General features: G+C 41.6%; 2 protein-coding genes across 4 annotated transcripts; one reads left to right on the top strand and one right to left on the bottom strand.

Moving 5' to 3' along the window:
* Positions 1 to 8,896: 8,896 nt before the first annotated feature.
* Positions 8,897 to 13,740, top strand: gpr75 (G protein-coupled receptor 75). 3 transcript variants are annotated; one of them, XM_047816411.1, is made up of 3 exons: positions 8,897 to 8,953; positions 9,431 to 9,482; positions 10,965 to 13,740. In XM_047816411.1, the coding sequence occupies exon 3, from the start codon at positions 11,009 to 11,011 to the stop codon at positions 12,683 to 12,685; it is 1,677 nt and encodes a 558-aa protein (XP_047672367.1). In that variant the 5' UTR covers positions 8,897 to 8,953; positions 9,431 to 9,482; positions 10,965 to 11,008; the 3' UTR covers positions 12,686 to 13,740. The 3 variants fall into 3 exon arrangements, with proteins under 3 accessions (XP_047672367.1, XP_027030328.2, XP_027030327.2); XM_027174527.2 differs by lacking the exon at positions 9,431 to 9,482 and having other exon boundaries at positions 8,920 to 8,953; XM_027174526.2 differs by lacking the exons at positions 8,897 to 8,953; positions 9,431 to 9,482 and adding an exon at positions 10,270 to 10,507.
* erlec1 (endoplasmic reticulum lectin 1) lies at positions 13,226 to 20,147 on the bottom strand. The gene is made up of 14 exons (XM_027174528.2): positions 19,799 to 20,147; positions 19,421 to 19,525; positions 19,057 to 19,137; positions 18,583 to 18,660; positions 18,364 to 18,427; positions 18,218 to 18,276; positions 17,888 to 18,111; positions 16,726 to 16,864; positions 16,332 to 16,493; positions 15,974 to 16,033; positions 15,330 to 15,454; positions 14,999 to 15,076; positions 14,837 to 14,912; positions 13,226 to 14,725 (listed from the first exon to the last, which is right to left on the bottom strand). The coding sequence occupies exons 1-14, from the start codon at positions 19,937 to 19,939 to the stop codon at positions 14,654 to 14,656; spliced, it is 1,464 nt and encodes a 487-aa protein (XP_027030329.1). The 5' UTR covers positions 19,940 to 20,147; the 3' UTR covers positions 13,226 to 14,653.
* Between the last annotated feature and the right edge of the window lie 1,236 nt (positions 20,148 to 21,383).

Raw genomic sequence — 21,383 nt, 5'->3', positions numbered from 1 at the left:
TCTTACACAGAAACTTGAGTAGAACATGCAAACTCCATGCAGAGGTTGGAAATCAACCCTGCCTAACATGCTAATCAAACCAAGCATGCTACCACATGAAAAATAACTGTCACCTGTATTATTAAATACACAATTTTCCTGAAACAATAAGAAAAAAAAATCTCAAATGACTTCTTTGTTTTGTAATAGTTTAGTAACAGAAGTGTTTCAGATCCCTGCAGTTAATGGAAGAAATCAGTATTTCACATATACATGGTGACCCCATGACTTCTGCAAGCACTGGCTACAGCTTTACCCTGCACATCCAGTGAAAGTAATCAAGAGCATGGCACTAGAACAATTCATTTCCCAGCTGCTGGCATGAATCTCAGAGTGGGTTCAGCACCACCAGCCAGACTCAGAGGCTGTCCAGGAGGATCACATTTCCATTTAAGCAGACTCAGGAACTTGGCCCATAACCAAAGGGTTGCCCAGACAGACCTTGAGCTGGAGCAGGGCTTTGACAGGTCTCCTGGGGCTACAGAGTCCCAGGACATTTCCAGTGGCTGCAGAGTGGCTGAAGATGGTAGCCAGGTACTCTTGACTCTTCCCTGGTCCAATTGTGCTTGCCTAGGCTGGATCATTCATACCAAGTATTCTGTAATACTCAACAGGGTACTCATCAGGAATTGCATAATTTTGGCAGCATTACAATCTCCAAAGCCTAAATAAAGATGGGGAAGGGTTTGGTCTAGTCTAGTGTCTTATGGTGACTCTCCTGATTGCCTATAAATGACACAAGCATAGCCTAAACTGTTGGTTTCTTCCCCAAAAAGAATGTTGTCAGTGGGATGTTGTCAGTTCCCTGGCCTTTGTTGGGTGGTCAGAGTACAACTGTAACACATACAGCTGCTACCTGAGATTGCCGAGTCATTCTGCCGACAGCTGAAATCCGCAACCACAACAATGCAGCTAAATCACATGTATTGATGTTATATCATATCATAAGTAAATATCACAATTGATTTTATTTACATCACTCATCATATTATTATCTTGTACTGGCTTTGTGGTAAGTATTTTGTTGTAAACTATGGAAGTCAATTCACGGTGAAAGCTAATAAAACTAGTGCTCAAAGCAGAATTTCTCTAGAGATGATTAGGAGTTTAAGTATGTCAAGTTTATATAAGTGTCAAAAACGTTCCTTCATGCAAAAGGATAATGGAAAATACTAGTATATGCATGCTTTATGAGCAGATTGGCATGAGAATGAATTCTGTACTTTTTGTGTTTGTAAGAGAGACAGAGAGACAGAGAGTGCAAGGAAGAGAAAGTGCTTTAGAGGTGGAGCTTTGGACTTGGGTCCCTGGGCTCAGAAGGGGCTGCAATGCTGCATAAAAATCTCTCTCACTCTCTCTCTCTGTCTCAGCCATTCTTTGTTTAATAGCTGTTCTCTAACACAGCCACAGAAAACATCCGACACCACCTAAGGTTAAGGTTACTATCACAAGATTAGTTTCAGTGAGGTTTTTCTAAACAAAGAAGAAATCATAATCTGGTCCAAACAAGCAACCTGGAATATTCTTTATCTTTCCAGCCAAATAAGTTGTACTGACCTTACATAATGAATGCCATTCTTGCTGAAACACATCATACTACTAAGTATGATCAGTTCCACCACCACCACCCTTCCATCTACCACAGTTTGATGTTTATGTATATGCATTAAATAAGAAGGGTATAAATCTGTCTAGTATTGCCCGTCATATTTTTCTATTAAACTATATGCTTTTTCAGTATCATTTTACTACCATCATTAACACAAATGTTTGAAGTTTGTAAGCAGAACATGCACACAAAAAAAAGCTCCAGAGGAAATGTCTTAAATACAAAGTCAGGTAGGTTCTTAAGAGTATTTAATTGCAGAAAGAGGTTTATTTATGTTAAATTTCAAAATGACCAACTTCCCATTTTACAAATGTCAAATTCTTAGCATTGGCCACAATCAGTAGGATGCCGGATCCACCTTAAAAAAAAAACACCTTCGTAACCAGGAGTTACACTTTGACCTTGTAGAAACAAGTGTTATTTTTCTGTGTAGCTGTGTAACAGGCTGGTTCATTAAATTTAAGGTGAAGCTATCAAACTGTCAGGATCTGTTCTTGTTATTCTTTGTTTTGTCCACTAGGTGTCCTCACTGTGTTTTTCTGTTCTCTATGCACTTTTTACTTTAGGATGTGCCAAATCAACAACTTTGGGTCATCGGTGGCTCAACCGTTTAAAGCTTTGAGTTGAAGATCAGGGTTCAAGCACCAGCACTGCCAAGCTGCCACTGTTGGGCCCTTGATCGAGGCCCTTAAAACTCTCTGCTCCGGGAGTGCTGTATCATAGCTGACCCTGCAAGTTGGGATATGTGAAGAAATAATTTCACTGTGCTGTAATGTCTATGTTACAAAACAAAGGCTACTATTCCATCAACAATTTGGTACACTCTTATAAAGAAGAAATGCACTGGCAATCTCAGCAACACCAAAAAAAAGACATCTGAATTTGATGAAAACAGAATTCTTTCCTTGAGAAATGAGAGAAATGCATTTACAAGTTCTATCATAGTCAAGAAAACTCAGATTCTTTGGACAAATAACACCAAAATTCAGTTGTACTAAAATTATTTGGATCAGAATAATATTGTAAAGGAAAGGAAGGACTCATGTTCCAAAGCATATTACATCATCTGTAAAGTGTGATAACAAAACGTCATTCAGCTAAATCCACTCTAATTTGTGATAATTTCCATAAATATGGAAAAGAACTTTTTGCAATCTAGTCCTAGAACTTTTTGCAATCTAGTCCTAGGATTTTTTGGTCTGTCTTCTAAAAGTCTAAGAATGAACTTCAAAAATGATCCGAATCAATTCAATTTATGTCAATCAATTCTAAAACAACTGATCTATCGAATGGATTTGAGTTAACCATGAACAGCTTATAAAGGAAAAGATTTTGAAGTCATGATCAAGTTTTGGGTGAGGTCTTAGAAAGGACTGGGTTATGCTGAGATAACTTTATCTAAGAACTTGTAAGTCCAGTCAAGCTAAAGGTTGGTATGGTGCATATATGTGATAATCTGTAATTGGGACCCACATTAATTAAAAACAAGTTTGGCATCAGCAAATCGGGTTAAGCAGGAATTTGGCAGATTTAATATTGAGATATCATCACGAAACTTCAGTGGAATAAGACCATGCTCTCAATGTTTGTGCAAACAAAGCAAAGATAACTTCACAAATAATCAGTTGCTGAACTATGGAATAGTACTATGAAAATACTACTGGTTGCCATAGAAACACTGTAAATAAGTGTGAGCCTAGCATTTGATTTGTTTTGGCAACAAATATTTCTTGCAGCTAAAATTAAACTTTCTGGTGGGAGAGCATTTGTATATAAAATCTACCCCTATATACACGAATAAAGTGTGCACTCTGCCTCAGTTAATGTGCGCTTCACTCTCATTGGTAGTCGATGCACAGTGTCACTCATCCAACAGTTGCTGTCACTTGTGTCACCCGGAAAAGAGAGACTGGTTCACATGGTTTTGTGTGAGTGTGTGAGAAAGAAAGAAGGACGTTAAGGCGTTGGACTACTGATCAGAAGGTTGAGAATCGGACTCCCAGGACCATCAATCAGCCACTGTTGGGCCATTAAGCAAGGACTTTATCCTTCTATTGCTCAGTTTTTGAAATGAGAGAAATGTAAGTCACTTTGTTACAACTTATACAACTGAGCAATTGAGGGTTAAGGGCCTTGCTCAGGGGCCCAGCAGTGACAGCTTGGTGGACCTGGGAATAAAACTCATGATCTTCTGATCAGTAGTCCAACAGCTCAACCATTGAGCTACCACATCCCCATAAATGTAAATAGAGATGCTAACCCAGGTAGCCAAAAAATTGGGTTATGAGTGTTTTTGAGTGGGTTCATTAACCAATTTATTTGTTATCTGATGGTCATGAGGATGTCCTCAGGTACTCGCATGAGCAGGTGACAAAATGTCCAATCGCTAGTCTGGAACAGTTCCCAGGGCTAGCTTGGACTTAACCCTTTTTGTTCTGTAGTGGCTCAGTCTTTTTAGGAAATAAAAATGCGACGCCTCCAAAAGTGGGGCCCAAACCCAGGGCTCTTGCAGGATAGTAAGAACAAAGTCCAAACCCAATTACAGTCTTAAAACTGACAAACACTCTATTATGGAAATCGTAAACAGGGAAGCCAGGAAAACTCTCAAACACACAAAATAACACCTGGAAAACATGCTTGAAAACACAAAACATATGGCCCTCTGGTGGTGAGGACTAACACCTGACTGACATATTTCATGAGTGTTATTCCTATGTTATATGATTCTTAGACAGAAAAAAAAGTTCTTTCAGTGGTTTATATAAGCAAGAATACAATACACAAGCAAGAAAAGTGAAGCCAACAATAAGACAAAAAACGAACAAGAAGCAGAGACCTTATGGAAAAGCATAAAGCAAGCAAGAAAACAACAAAAAACTTGGAGAAGATGCGAAGGAAATGAGCATTCATGGAACCACCATCATATCCCTGTTGTTTATGTACATTCACTGAACCATGTATATGGTGAACAAGCACTGAAAGCAAGCTAAATGGGCCAACTTGATGACTATCTAGATGAACCAAGACTTTTAACTATTATTATTATTTGGAACATGGCTTTTAGAACATTATACATCTTTGTCTTTCATATCCTTGTCTTCCAGATTTTCATAGTCTGGTTTGTGTGTGCAAGTTTAGCTTATTTAGATGAACAGAGCATTCCAGACTATACTGAAAGGTGTGATTTTGGTCTGAAGATCTGATTCTGTTTTCAGATGAGACCCTTCTTTTAAAGGTCATAACATGTAAGCCTGTATTCTTATGCTCTCGACAGGAATTTCAGAAGAGAACATCTCCTCAGAAGACGAAGAACCATAATGTTACAACCTGTACTTTGAAGTTGGGGAAGGCATTTCAGAACAAAACATCCTTTTAAAGGAATGCAACATCTGGATCTAGTCATCTCTAGAGACAAGTAATCTGATTAACTGCTCACACTGTCAGGAAAAACATCCTCAGCTTCGTCACCGACTGCAAAATCTACTGACGTCCAAAAAAGGTTTTCTGTTACAGAACATCTCTAAAAGTTTATACTGTTAGCACTCATAATTCAGGCTTTCTTTCCTGTGCAGTAACTTGAAGCTATGAGGAAAAAATGAAGATACAGGAAAAAACTGGAGTTCACTTTGAGGTGAAATGCAATGACTATAGTCCTTTAAGCCAAGTTATTTTTTATTTTTTTGGTCTAAACTAGACCTACATTTTAAGCACAGCACAAGCATTAAAGTAATTTTATAGTCTCCAGGTTGCTCTCTTTCTCCCTCCCTCTCTCTTTCTCTCTCTCTCTCTCTCTCTCTCTCTCTCTCTCTCTCTCTCTCTCCCTCTCTCTTTGAGATAGGGACAGAGCATATTACAGCTTTTGCTAATGTACCTCTACAATGATACTTTCAGAAACCTCTGATGAATATATCATTAACTCCTCCATGGAAAACAACCTCTTCAAGATCTCTTTAAGATCTTACCTGCTATGGCTCCGGGTATTTTCCTAACCAGTGTTGCTTTAGCTAGCTAAAGGCCTAGCTAATTTCACATGACTTAATACAGAGTCTCCAATAACCAAAGTTCTTTTAGGTTACTCAGCAGTTGTTTCACTGAGGACAACAAAACTGTTCGACGTGAAGCGGAAATTAGTGGTGCTCCCAGAGTTGTGTGTTTTTAACTCTACACTGTTCTTATTCCCGCTAATCCTCTTTAGCATCTGAATGCGCACCTCTAATGGGGTACAAACGTCTATTCGAATGTAAGCAAATTTGTGATATTGACTGTAATTGCTTTGTACAATGGATCAGATTTTCTTCATACCTAATCAATTCTGTTGAAGCGTGTACTCAGTTGACAAATGTCACAGAAAACAATCGACAACCGTCACATATAAATAGCTTACTTATTTCACTTTCAGTTGTTTTATATTAATGCAATGAATGAAGGTGTCACGAGGTGACACGGTGAGACAAAGGCGAGTGAGGATCCAAATGCAGTTTAAAGGTTTTTACTAAACAAAACACAAACAAACAGGCAGGCAACGCGGAACAAACAGGAAACGGGAACATGGACATGCACACACCAACAACGACCAACCACATTGAAGTGAACAGACAGAGTATATATGGTGAACGAGAACCAATCACAAAACAGAGACAGACAAGGACTAAGACAAAACACCTGGGGAAGAGAATGAATGTAATTAGTGTCCATGGTAACAGATAGGTGGGCGGGGTCAACAATTAACATCAGGGAGAGACGGCAGACAGAAACAAGGGGAAAACACAGACAGACACATTACAGAGCCCCCCCCTACGAGCGGCTTCCAGACGCTCCCAAGTCCACAAAACCCAGATCAGGCGGGTGGAGCGAGGGCAGAGCCAGAGGCCGGGGCGGCGCCGGCAGAGCCGGAGGCCAGGGTGGCGCCGGCAGAGCAGGAGGCCAGGGCGGCGCCGGCAGAGCAGGAGGCCAGGGCGGCGCCGGCAGAGCAGGAGGCCAGGGTGGTGCCGGAGGCAGAGCCAGAGACCAGAGCAGGACCGGAGACCAGGGCGGTGCTGGAGGCGGAGCCAGAGACCAGAGCAGGACCAGCGACCAGGGCGGTGCTGGAGGCGGAGCCAGAGACCAGAGCAGGACCGGAGACCAGGGTGGTGCTGGAGGCGGGGCCAGAGACCGGAACGGAGTTGGCAGCCAGGGTGGTGCTTTGGGCCTATGAACAGGGACAGGAGGTAGAAGGGCTGGCAAGTCCAGCGAAGCAAAACACAGGAAAACAGAAACATGCATAGGTTCAGGCCAGGCAGAGAGTTCAGGTAGTTTGGGTGTCATGATGTCGACCGCGTCCTCTGACTCAGTCATTTCGGTCGACCCGGCCGATTCGGCTGGTTCCGTCAGCTCGGCAGGTTCCGCCGACCCGGCCGGTTCGGCAGGTTCCGTCGACCCTGCAGGTTCCGTCGACCCGGTCGGTTCAGCAGGTTCCGTCGACCCGGTCGGTTCCGTCGACCCGGTCGGTTCCGTCGACCCGGTCGGCTCGGCAGGTTCCGTCGACCCGGTCGGTTCCGTCGACCCAGTCGGTTCGGCAGGTTCCGTCGACCCGGTCGGTTCCGTCGACCCTGTCGGTACGGCAGGTTCCGTCGACCCGGTCGGTTCCGTAGGTTCGGCAGGTTCCATCGACCTGGTCGGTTCGGCAGGTTCCGTCGACCCGGTCGGTTCCATCGACCCGGTCGGTACGGCAGGTTCCGTCGACCCGGTCGGTTCCGTAGGTTCGGCAGGTTCCATCGACCTGGTCGGTTCGGCAGGTTCCGTCGACCCGGTCGGTTCCGTCGACCCGGCCGGTTCGGCAGGTTCCGTCGACCCGGTCGGTTCCGTCGACCCAGTCGGTTCGGCAGGTTCCGTCGACCCGGTCGGTTCCGTCGACCCTGTCGGTACGGCAGGTTCCGTCGACCCGGTCGGTTCCGTAGGTTCGGCAGGTTCCATCGACCTGGTCGGTTCGGCAGGTTCCGTCGACCCGGTCGGTTCCGTCGACCCGGTCGGTACGGCAGGTTCCGTCGACCCGGTCGGTTCCGTAGGTTCGGCAGGTTCCATCGACCTGGTCGGTTCGGCAGGTTCCGTCGACCCGGTCGGTTCCGTCGACCCGGTCGGTACGGCAGGTTCCGTCGACCCGGTCGGTTCCGTAGGTTCGGCAGGTTCCATCGACCTGGTCGGTTCGGCAGGTTCCGTCGACCCGGTCGGTTCCGTCGACCCGGCCGGTTCGGCAGGTTCCGTCGACCCGGTCGGTTCGGCAGGTTCCGTCGACCCGGTCGGTTCGGCAGGTTCCGTCGACCCGGTCGGTTCCGTCGACCCGGTCGGTTCGGCAGGTTCCGTCGACCCGGTCGGTTCCGTCGACCCGGTCGGTTCGGCAGGTTCCGTCGACCCGGTCGGTTCCGTCGACCCGGTCGGTTCGGCAGGTTCCGTCGACCCGGTCGGTTCCGTCGACCCGGTCGGTTCCGTCGACCCGGTCGGTTCCGTCGACCCGGTCGGTTCGGCAGGTTCCATCGACCCGGTCGGTTCGGCAGGTTCCATCGACCCGGCAGGTTCTGTCGACCCGGTCGGTTCCGGCGACCCGGCTGGTTCCGGCAACCCGGCTGGTCCAGCTGGCGGCTTAGGGATGCCGGCCGCCCGAGCCGACCTCATCGGGGTATCCGCCAGTTTGGAGACCAGCCGGTTAGCACGGACCTCAGCCGAGCTCGCCGGTACGGTAGCCATGGGAACTGGCTCAATCACGGATGTGCACGGGACTGGTCTGGGCGGAGGCACTGTGGAGCATTCGGGCGTCCGTGGCTGATTCCACTCTGTGGCCCACGGATCCCGATGCTTGCTGCCCCCCCCAAAAAAATACTTACGGCCGGCTTCCGTCTCTACAGTGCTCAAGGTTAGCGTGGACCCGTCCAGGAGCAATGCCAGGTTGACGAACTCTGAGAATGTTTTTATCTCCCGGGTAAACGGCATCAGATACCGCAGTATCTCCCTTAGTCCATGCTTAAAAATGTCTTTTAGGGCCTTCTCCCCAAAGTTGACCTCATTGCATAGGTCCACGAATACCTCCGTAACATGGACATGCACACACAAACAACGACCAACCACATTGAAGTGAACAGACAGAGTATATATGGTGAACGAGAACCAATCACAAAACAGAGACAGACAAGGACTAAGACAAAACACCTGGGGAAGAGAATGAATGTAATTAGTGTCCATGGTAACAGATAGGTGGGCAGGGTCAACAATTAACATCAGGGAGAGACGGCAGACAGAAACAAGGGGAAAACACAGACAGACACATTACAGAAGGTAATATAACAAATGAGAAATACTAAATTAAGGTAAATATTTAAAACAAATAAGGCATTTAGTGTAATAATAAAGTATGTTGCTGTATAAGAGGGTAGATAAATGACTCAGCTACTGAAAGATTTAGCACTTAGAAAGAAACAGATATATTTTGTCTGAGAATGGAAGTGTATAATTCTTTATTTAAGTGCTGTATCTTTATTTAAGCTTTATGGGCTTTTCTAAACGTAAATGAGCCGTCATGAACATTATGACTGAACACGATCGACAGACTTATTCAGGTTTAGGAAAGATTTCGAAAAAGTATTTTTTTTTTGTTTGCAATACAATCGAAAGAGCTTTATTTTACATTGTAAAATATTTGCATATAAAAAATGGAAACAGAACTTAGTTCTTTTGAACGATCATTTGATTTTGAGACTAATTTGGAATTCTTTAATCTCAGAAATACTTCTTCTTTTTTCCTAATTGTCTAAGGAATTTAAGCAGAAATATCTGAGAACTTCAAAGCAGACTTGAGGAATTTGAGGTAAATTGAGGTGAATTATCTGGAATGATTAGTATATTAATTGATTTACGATGCCTACCCAGCTAACACACGATGTACTAGTTATGTAATTTATTGGTCATTTTTGGTAATTTCATGACTTACCAGCTGGCAACATAAATGTTACGTCCCAGGGAGGTAATTTCATTACTATTACAATTATATAAACATCCACTTCCTTTTCTATTTAGGTTAGCTTGTTAAACCTTTTCAGTCTCAAAGTTTCCTTTAAATAAGTCAAAATAGATTAAATACACCATGCGAGTTGCTCTTCACATGGGAAACATGTAACATATTCTCCAAATTGCACCCAAGAAGATTGGAACTGACCAGTGTACTAAATCCATAAGTGTCAACAGAAATACAGCAACAAGCAAAAAGGCACTGACAGAGAGTCAAGAAATGATGATGAAAATAATTATTAGTAATACTTCAGTAAAGTTCATTAAATCTATTCTGTACTTAGTGTGGTCTTTAAACTTATGAAGTGTGTATGAACTGTGTATGACTGACAAAGGTGGTACATGAGGAAGCAATTTGACAACAATGCAGTAAATAATTTAGGTGCATCAAAAAGCGTGCTCGTTAAGATACCAGCAGACTAATCCAGCACAAATTAGTGCATAAAAGGTCACCAAAATGAAGAATTTGAATCTCATAAAAGGAGGAGAAAAACAGCAAAAAGGTCCACTTTTTGAAAAAATAAAAAATAAAAAAAAAAAGAACACTTTCAATAGGCTGGCTATGGCCCTGAAGGATCATTGTATGTGCCTGGTTTTTGAGGTTATTCACGGGCACGCGCATGCCGTCTCTCCTCTTGTAGGTTTGGTCCAATCGGGGAGAGCCGCAGCTACCGCGGGAGCGCGCACAAGAGCTATATTCAGTCTTTTTTATTCTTACATCGCTTGTATTTCTATAGACAATTTCTGTTCACGCTACAAGATATACATTCATATTATATAAAAAAAAATAATAATAAAAATAACGGGAGATTACAGGGACATGCGGTAAGGTCATTTCTTTCTATCGGGAATGAAGAAAATGCATATAAATATGGCGTTATGTATATATCTGTATATTGTCCAGCATATCTATATATCTATCTATATATTATATTTATATATAAAAGGGCGCTGATTGTTGATATGAAACGGTTTGTTTGCACGAAGAGCAGTAAAAAAAATCGATATACCGTTTTAAACGCAGTGAACAGATGTATTTCTTCATTTAGACCCCGTTTTGGAAACAAATAGCTATGAGAAAGCCAGATGTGATGCAGCTAAAGCGAACATCTGGCTTCTTAAACATGCAAGACATTTAGGATCATGTGTAGCTCTAAGCTTTATTCATAAAGGAAATAAAATGTCTGTTAGATCGCTCATGGAAAGCATTGTTGCTCATATTAATCTCACAGAGGTCCTAATGAGGAAGATGTTTCATGGTTTTCTTTCTGTGTTTTATCAGTACTCCAGGAGAAAAATACGCTGCTCAATGACCAGAGTAGTCTGATGATATCGATATCGACCAACTCCATAAGTACCATGAACAGCACTGTGTGGCCTTTAGACCTGGCAGATTTTGCTAGGAGCCGAGTGTTCAACATCACCCTCGGACAGACTCCTGTCAGCGGCTGGGCCTTGATCCACACAGCCACTCTGGCCTCCTGCTCTCTTCTCCTAATCGTTATATTCTGCCTGGGTTCGTATGGCAACTTGGTGGTGTTTCTGTCCTTCTTTGACCCAGCATTCCGCAAGTTCCGTACCAACTTTGACTTTATGATCCTGAACCTGTCCTTCTGTGACCTGTTCATCTGCTGTGTTACCGCACCCATGTTTGCGCTCATACTTTTCCTGGATGTCGGGGACAGTGGAGGCGGTGTGTCAAAGGGCTTCTGCTTTGCCTTTCATCTCACTAGCTCAGGATTCATCATCATGTCTTTGGAAACAGTGGCAGTCATTGCCCTGCATCGTTTGCGCATGGTCCTGGGCCAGCACCCAAACCATGCTGCATCCTTCCCGTGCACGTTGTCTCTTACTGCCCTACTGTGGACTTCTAGCTTCACTCTGGCAACTTTTGTCACCTTAAGAGCCTATCCCAGAGGTGCGGGTCCATGCCTGCCTCACTTCGGTCTCGCAGGGAATCAGGCAAAAGTGGTGTTGTATGTGTATCTTGCAGATTTTGCTTTTTGTGTGGGTGTAGTGTCCATGTCCTATCTTATGATTGCAAATGCATTGCGAAAGAACGCCCTGGTGCGGAAGTGTTCTGTTATCATGGTGGGTGCCGCACGTCCCCCAGCTGCTCCACCAGCCTTCATAGCTGCTGGATTTGAGGGCATACAGTGTGCTGTCCAGGTGCCCTCACTATATCGTAATCAGACCTACAACAAGCTTCAGCATGTTCAGACACACCCGTTTACAAAAGGTAGCAGTCAGGCCCTGGTGCACAGGACTGCCACACATGCTACATGCTGTCAGTTGGTTTCAAACCTGTCCACAGCCAAGGATTCCAAAGCTGTAGTGACATGTGTGGTCATAGTTATATCTGTGCTTCTGTGCTGCCTTCCCATGGGTGTGGCTTTGACACAGGATGTTTTGTCTCCAGAGAACAGCTTTGTTCACTACCAGTTTGAGCTCTGTGGATTTGCCCTGATCTTTCTCAAGTCAGGCATAAATCCATTTGTTTACTCCAGGAACAGTGCTGGTTTACGACGCCGTGTACTCTGCTTCCTCCAGTGGCTGGCATTTAGTGCCTTCTGTTGCAAGCACAAGACCCGTTTGCATGCTATGGGCAAGGGAAACCTGGAGATAAACCGCAATAAGTCTTCACACCACGAAACCAATTCAGCCTACATGCTCTCACCAAAGCCACAGAGGAGGCTGGTGGACCAAGCATGCGGGCCTAGCCACTCACGGGACAGCATGCCCAGTGCTCGTGCCACAACAGAATGCAAAACACATCCTCCGAGCACCTCCACGCCCATCAACACCCGCATAGAGCCCTACTACAGCATCTACAATAGCAGTCCCTTAGCTGGACCCAGTTCTCCCAACAGCCTGAATCCAGTAAATTCTCAGACTGCAGGATTTGCTAAGAGCTTCGTGGCAATGCATTATCACATCCACCAGGAGGCACTGCAGGACTTTGACAGTACCTCAGCCCAGCAGATCCCCACACCCTCAGTATGAATTCTTTACTACTACTAAGCATGTTGGGAGCAACAGAATGGCAGTGTTTGCTTATATGATATATGAGAATGTACAATGCTCAGTGTTGGACTTTGAGAGGCGGTGCACATTTGATGAGCGTTCATTCAGACTATCCACAAAGTGTTAATGATGTTCCTTGACTTAAGGATATTTTTACACTGGCATGGAGTTTTTGATAAGGTGGTGAAAGTGTCTTTTGATTAAGATAAAGTACTTGTCAAGCTATACATTTAATGTTGTATTAAATTATTTGTGTATAAAAGTGTATATTTTGAAGAAATAAACATTTTCCAAGCACGGGCAATATGGACACACGCTAGTTTCATTGTGTGGAGCCCATCACGATAAGGTGAAATCATGAAAATGCTCAATCTTCATCAGTGCTGTAGATTTGTTGCACCCAAAAAATAAAATAAACAAGAACAAAACAATTGAACATTCAGCAGCATATTTAAGAAAGTACAATTTAGTATATTTCATATTTTTCTGTCAGCTTTACGATTAAATTGAGAGCAAGTCTGGAGATCTAGAGTGTTTATTTCCAGCCAAAACATTCAGAGAACCTAGACGAAAATACAACACAACAGTCAAAACATGATCGTGTTTGTTATAAATTAATGCTTGTTTTAAGCAGCTGTTTTCTTTTATAGTGTGATGTATATTTTTTCGTTTATAGTATGATGTGCTGGCCATTTTATCTGATGTTCCGATGAGTGACAAATTAATGGAAAAGTCTAGTTAAGGCGCAATGATTCTACGAGTCACCAGAACAGCTTTGATGCCTAAATCCTACAAGTTAACAAAGGGTTAAACACCATTCTTAGTTTCAGTTGGTATTTAATACAAACTTGTATTAATAATGCTTGTGAAGAGTGCTAACAGATCGCTACAAACACTCGCATAGGTCTCTGGGGTCATAGGAAAAAAAGTAATGAGAAGAACTTTGCATTGAATCCCTTTAAGAGGGCCGGTGTACCCAAACCACGCCGGCAAAATGCCTCTAGTTTTCCATTTAATTTGTCTGCACCTGATCTTAAAAAAACCTCTTTTGTATTGTTGGGCTTATACATAATACAACAGATAATCTAATGGCCTTCAGCATTTTATTACAGCCTTTATCAGCTGGAAGACCTGTTGGAATTAAAGACTGCAATAAGGCTCCTGCAGTAACAAAGACTACATCATAACAATGGTCAACTTTGATTCACCTTCATTAAAAGGTGTGTTTTGTTTTTTTTTAGAAATAATTTTGTTCCTCACATGAAACACAAAAATCCCTGAATTAAAGCATTTAAAGCTTACGGACTGCATTTGTTTTGGTGTGTAGATACACCAAATAAAGACAAATGTATGACTGGAAGCACCTAGAAGCACCCACTTAAATGTAGTAATGAAACTGCCATAAAATTATATTTAGCTTCGACATGAAACATTGTATGTGTTCAGATGTTGTCCAAAATAAAAGCTGACAGTTCTGTAACCTTGTTGCATCTGTGCCTCGTCCTCTTTTTGCTTTAAATGGCTTGAAATATGTAACCTCAACTTGGCATTTTAGATCTCATACTATTCAGTGCACGAAAAGTTTCAATTCTTGCACCCTTGCTTTACTTAAAATGCTCGCGGCAGCGAGAACATAACAGAAATAAATAAACAGTTAAAAACAACCCAGGCAAAAATTATTGCATTAAAGTGTGCCAAAAAGAAAGATGTTCACCAGGAGTTCAGAAAATTAATCAGCTCCACAATTGCCAATAGCAGAATTTTCACAATTTTAACAACAAACCTGCTGCAAGAAAAGACAAACATCACCCAGAGCTCAGTCTAGAGCAAAAAAAAAAAGGGATACTGAGCACTTCCTGGGTTCAGGCACTCTGCTTTCCTTCAGAAATGTACATTTCACACCAAATATAATATTTATCTTCTTCACTACATAAGTTCATCTTATTTCTATCCAGGGAGGGAAAGAAGGCCATTCTCATCGGCTGTGTCCAAGACTTTACAGATCACTGGCGACTCAACCTGAGGAGAAAAAAAGAAACGAACAAAAGCACCGTTTAATTCCTCTTTTTCTGTTTAGCTGAGAAAATCTATTCCAGTATTAGTCTTCATTTCAGAATGTGAGCTTCTTACACCAAGAATATACTGGCAGGTCTGGGGTTCCAAGAGATACACAACAACAGCGTGAGGAGATTCAGATTCTTTACACCTGAAGGAAAAAAAAATAACAAAACCGCATTTATACCAATTCTCATTGGCTCACACACATTTGAACTGATTTCTTCAGTGACTCACTTGAGCTTAACAGTGACTTGTCTTGGCTTCCCGGTGAGGTCACACACATCTCCATGGCCGTAGAAGTGAGATACCACCCTGAGAAAAAAAAAGCCATGAAACATTGTAATAGGGCAAAATTGCACTAAAAACTCCAGTATTCTGACCTAAACACAAATTTCTGTTTTTCTTTATACAGAAACTTAGAACCGTTGTATACAACATGACATGTAAAGAGTAAAGAAACGTTTCTCATTGATCATTCTCCCTTAACTGCACAACCTCAAGCTGCTTACGTAACACATTAACCTGCCATATTTACACATGAAAAAGCAACGCATAAACGTCGTACTTCACTTTCTGGGTTCCCTCGTCTTTAAGCTGGTAGGCTCGTGCCACGTTCTTCTTAGACCACTCTATATGCTCAGCATGATTCCAACTTCCCACCACTACAATACTCTTCCCTTGTTCTTTGTCCTGAAACAACATGAAAAACCAAGTGACTTGTCATATATCTGAGGATGCAAATGAATATTTTATACATCTTTTCTTAGCTTGAGCAAACTGCTGATTTCAGAGACAAAATAATGGGCACTGGACCATATGGAATCCATATAGAAACTATAAAATATACATTTTATTTATATACATTTTATACATTTATATTTATATATATTGTCCCCCATTCTTTTAGTAATATACCATAATGTCACCATAACCAATGAATAGAAAGTGATGATGTGTAGTATTTATAGTATGCAGAGTTCTGCCAGGCTTGAAATGTAGTCCTCTTTATTTCAGGGACTCTTTGGGATAAAATAATAAATCAATCAATCCTGTAACCCCTTTAAAGGAGTGAACTAATATATTCACTGCAGTCTTGGTTAGCAGTTTGTTCAAACTCAGAACCCAAAGTGTAGAGTCACACAACTGTAGGATATCCAGTATGTAATGAAGGTTTATTTCATTTACGAGAAACATTCTCTTTCCTCTCACCTCATGATACTGATGCACATGTTTTCCGTAGCAGAATTCATATTTCCACCATCCCACACCCTGAGCAGAAGGGTACAGGGTCATGAACAGAGGCGGAAAAGACGGAAGATAAGATAAGATAAGATAAGATAAGATAAGATAAGATAAGATAAGATAAGAAAAGATATTTTTATGTCCCACAATGGGGAAAATTATCTGATACAGCAGCAAAAAATATATAAAAAGAAAAAATGACATAATATAAAGTATATACAAAACCAAAAATGTATAAAAAGAGTAGTGGTTACACTGAAGACATAATCTGCTCGTGTTAATAATTTAATTCCTTTCCCTATGAACTTTCTTAAAAAGACCTCACCCCATGTAGACAATATGAGCCGCTCAGAAATTCTTTTATGAGCTGCTCGTCGGTCAGTCGAGATATGTGGGTGGTTCCCACCGTCACCTGGGTGTGTCCATCTGCTGCCATGGGCTTGTGGGTAGAGCTAAAAGCTTCCTCGCGCACAGGCGATGTGTCCTCCTAAAAAGAGAAAAAGCCCAACTGTCTAAAACTCTGGTCTTCTTATCAAACTGGGGCGCAATTGAAGCGGTATTTAAACTGTAAACATAAATAAATAAATAAAATCTAAACTTCGCTAATGATACAATTCAATACACCAAAAATAAACCATAATGATGGGAATATGAATGACAAAACTGGGAGGTCTCAATTTATCACCCTGTAGTGGATGTTGTGTGTGTGTTGCGCTCACTTCTCGCTCAGTGGGAGGGCTGAAATGTGGCCTAAGTAGTTCTTCCTGCTGCCGGCCCAGTTGAGAGAGGCTGTTGGGTCGGAGCGGAGAGCCTGCCAGCGCCTGGCAAAATATGGCATTCACTGGTGAAGTCTTGAACCTGAATATTTTGTGAAAAGGACGGAAGAAAGGTATAATTCTTGAAATGCTTAAGTATAATTCAAATAAATTTATTGGTCTTTCTACCTAAAAACAAGAAGCTTTTAGAGGCTCCATCTTTACTGTAGAAAGTATAGCTCTATATACGCACACAACAAACAGCCATAACATTAAAACCACTGATCATTGTAGTAAACAACATTGATTATCTTGTTAAAATGGTACCTGTCAAGGGGTGGGATACATCAGGCAGCAAGTCAATAGACAGTTCTCAAAATTGAAAACGGGGGAAAAAAACGGGAAAGCGTAAGAATCTGAAGGAATTTTACAAGGGTCAGATTCTGATGGCTAGATAACTGGGACAAAAGCATATCCAAACTGGCAGGTTTCTTGAAATGTTCCCGGGATGCAATGGTTCTGATCTAATAAAAGCGGTACAAGGAATAACAGCTGGTGTCACCCAAAGCTAACGTGACCTGTATGGGGTGTGAAGGCTGTCGGTGTTGTTTGACATAAGCTACTGTATCACAAATTGCTGAAAAGGTTTACAGCTTGCTACTGTACATAAGCAGCTGTGTAGCTGCAGACCTGTCAAGAGTTCTCATGCGGACTACCGTCCACTGCCAAGAGAGCCTACAATGGGCAAATGAGCACCAGAACTGCATCAATGGCTGGGCGCATCTCTTACCTGGGAAAGAGATGGCACCAGAATGCAATATGGAAAGGTGTGTAAAGCTTTAGTTGTGGAAACCTTGGGATCTTGGCATCCACCTACCTAAACATTTGTGCAGAACAAGTGCAAGCCATTATGGTAAGGGAATATCCTAATGGCAGTGGTCGATTTCACCAAGAACATTCTCCTTGCTATACTACAAAATGCTCAGGAATGGTCTGAGAAAAATGATAAAGAGTTCAGGGTGTTGACATTGCCTTTAAATTCAATCTGATCAGGTGTTGACATAATGAAACAGACACACACGGATAATAAACACACCTTTCAGGCTTACTCCCTATTCTTACCCACCTATATTTAGGATGAGCACAGAGCAGTGGTGTGAGCACGACCACCTCATACTCGCAGGTTGTCACCTCAGCAATGGAAAGGATCTCATGTTTAGCCTCCGGATGACACACGTACAGCACAGACGTAGAACGAGGTTTATCCTGTTTCAACACACATGGGGTCCCATTCCCCATCTCCACCCGGAAATAAGGGGTCAGCTGGCCTTCTATATTCTTAGTGGGCACCTGTAACATTTTATATATTTATTCAGAAATAAAAACAAAGCACCAATTGATTTCACTACTACTACATGTTACATAGATGTAACTGGTTGAAAAATAAATCACATACCTCCATGCTGAGGTCCAGTCTTTCTTTGGCAGCATCCTCATCTTTGCTAGCTTCTGATTCTGAGGAGCAGATAAACCAGCTAAAGATTACATATACTGGAAAAACTGAAATCAATCATTACATTCAATATAGTTGAAATCCTGAACCTGCTGAAGAATCAGTGTGTTTGCTGGTCATGGTTCCCAGGAAATACTCCTGAACGTTCACTTTCTGCAGACCAAAACAGACAAATTACCATTGCAGCTGCTAAATTCTATTAATGCAAATTTGTATACTGGGTACATTTTTCCAAACTGGTTAAACACTATTACTGAGCGTGCTTGGCACCTAAAAACAGTATTGGAAGTTGGAACCGTTTAACAGACCTGACTAGCCTCTTTTTCCTCGTGATACTGCCTCACGTGTTTACCATGGCACACCTCATAGGACCAGTAAGACTCAATCTGCAACATAACAGATGTTTCATTATAAAGACTGAAAGGGAAGTATATTATGACTGTCACACATTAAAGTGCCATTAATAGCTTTTTATGGCTCAACAATAGACCAAAATATTCAAATAACGTGGCCCTCATCTGAAAAATAATTTTAACTTTATATACATAGCAGATCATTTTACGGTTCAATATCATATAACAATATAATATTTAAATGAAAAATAAATAAATAAAAAAACTAAAAAGGGTGAACATATCACTAGCTCAAGCATCCAAAATGAAGTTATAAAAAAAAGGCAGAATATTTTGTATTAAATACAACACACAGCCCTCAATTTGTGAAAATCAAAAAATATTTTTTTTAAAAATAAATAAGAAAGAAAACTGAGATGTGAAACTTGCCCTGTATGAGCAGCTGCTCTGTTTGAATAACGGTGCGAGAAGAACAGCTGGAACGGGACCCTTATACTCCTTCTCTTCATCCTGACAAGACCAACGTTATGTGAAAAAGGGGGTTAAATAAAAAAAAAAGAAGTGAGTGTGTGTATTATAGAATATTATAGAAGATATTTTTCTCCATCTTATTCATTTTGAGAATGGTGAGAATATGATTCATGAATCATGACTCATGAATCATGACTCATGAATCATTTACGGTCTAAAACATGTGTTAAATGAAAGACTGTAAGGAGTCAAATGTTCAAATACACAAAAACGAATCTTATGTTCCTAGTGTATGGGGATTAAACCAAGTGAATAAATTTACCTCATCTCCCTTAGACAGAGAAGGCAATAAACACTTGTATTTCTCCTTTTCTGTCGTTGTCATTATAAGAAAGTCATCTTCTTCATACAGGGCCCCGGAGTCGGGCTTTGGATGACACAGACAAAAAAAAAGAAAAGAATCAATGACGTCAAACACGGAACAAGGGGAGAACTAGCTAGATAATAAAAACAATAAATATAACATTTAAACTGACTGCAATATAACGTTATTTGTAAACGAGTTTCGGTGATTATATAAATATATGTATAAAAAAAATACGAAACAGCGTAAAGGAACCAATACGTCAGTGTTAGCCATTTAACTTGCAAAACATTTAGCCGCTTTAGCATCATTGCTAGTTTATGGGAATCGGTTTACCAAGCTGAAATGTTCCCCAGGCCAGTTGATTTTAAAGGGAATCTCATCTGTGATTAAATGCGAGGATCCACGATGTGTAGAAGCACCGATAAATAACAGCAGTGAACCAAAACACACCAAACTCAAGCGGAATCTTGGCATAGCTCCGATTAGCCACTTTATCCGGGTTGCTATAGCGACATGGGACAGATAGCGAGACAGAGCACAAAGAAAGTGCGAGAAGATTTTAATTGTGACAGCGCGCTCTGACCCATCAACAAAGCACTCGCAAATTAGCTAACTTAAGCTAGGTCAAAGAGTCGATCGCGAACAGTGTCGACTCTCCGATTCCAGTCATTCGGGAATCTGGAGTCGATACCAAAGAGTAAGGAATCGATTCGACACAAGTAAAACCGAATGAGCTACAGAACGGGTGTCACTTTAATTACCTCCTTCGCTGTATTTTAACGTGGAGAAATAAAAGAAAGAAAGATTTAACAGAAACGCACAAATTGCCAATGTATTTTTTAGGATAACATCTTGATAATTAAGCTTGAATAATTAGTGGAGATCCACTCGATTCAAAATCAGAATCGATTCAAAATCAGAGTCGATTCCTACATTTGAATAGCTTTAGTTATAAACACAAGGAGCCTAATATGCCACGTCTGTTTCCGGTTTGAAGACACTGGGCGATTGCTGATAAAACAGAAAGCACTGATGATTTTATTTTCGTGGCGTTCCATTCATTTTAATTGGACGGAATGAATTGCTGTGTTAAGTCTGTAATAAACTCAGAAATGTCCCTGAATTATTAGTTCCTCAGGAGCTCTTGGTTGCTTGCACTCCATTACACAGTGTTAAAATAAAGGACATTATTTACATTATTTACTTTCTATTATTACCCAAAATAAGGATGGCGTTCCTTTCTGAGTCCGGATCCTCTCAAGGTTTTTTCCTCATGACCTCTCAAGGAGTTTTTCCTTGCCACTGTCACCTCTGGCTTGCACGTTAGGGATAAATGTTAGAGATATATAATAATTTAATTTTATGCTAAACTATTTTTATTTTTATTCTGTTTCTATGCTCGTGTAAAGCAGCTTTGAGACAATGTCAACTGTTAAAAGTGCTATACAAATAAATTGAATTGAATTGAATTAAGCCATCACATCGTTCGGAGATATAACTCGTGTTGTTTACTTTCTGATAACTGTAATAAATATATAGTGTTATTTTAACTAGTGTGAAAATAACTGTTATAACTGTTTAAAACTATATGTTAAATTAAGTTTCGTATATGACTTACACTCAAGGCATTTATTAGCAGTCAATTCGTTTCATTCGTATAGGTTTAGCTGGTGAGATCTCACGAGATTCACTTTGGTTATGGCTGAATATTGTTATTGGTAGTAGAACTCGTCAACTTATATCCAGTGTTGCAAATATAGTTTTAATAATTCATGGCTGTAAAGCATTAAGCAGAAACCTGCACGTGCATCATACTAGAACGTGTCGTCTCTGGTCAAGAGTTGTGACGTCTTCGCTCATCCTTCACATATTTAACTTGACTTGCGAAGAAGCTCTACCGTGATGACATGAAAACATT

Source organism: Tachysurus fulvidraco, chromosome 7, assembly GCF_022655615.1.
Source record: "Tachysurus fulvidraco isolate hzauxx_2018 chromosome 7, HZAU_PFXX_2.0, whole genome shotgun sequence".
NCBI lineage: Eukaryota > Metazoa > Chordata > Actinopteri > Siluriformes > Bagridae > Tachysurus > Tachysurus fulvidraco.
The sequence above is the reverse complement of the archived record's forward strand: the minus strand, read 5'-3'. Positions and strand labels throughout refer to the sequence as shown.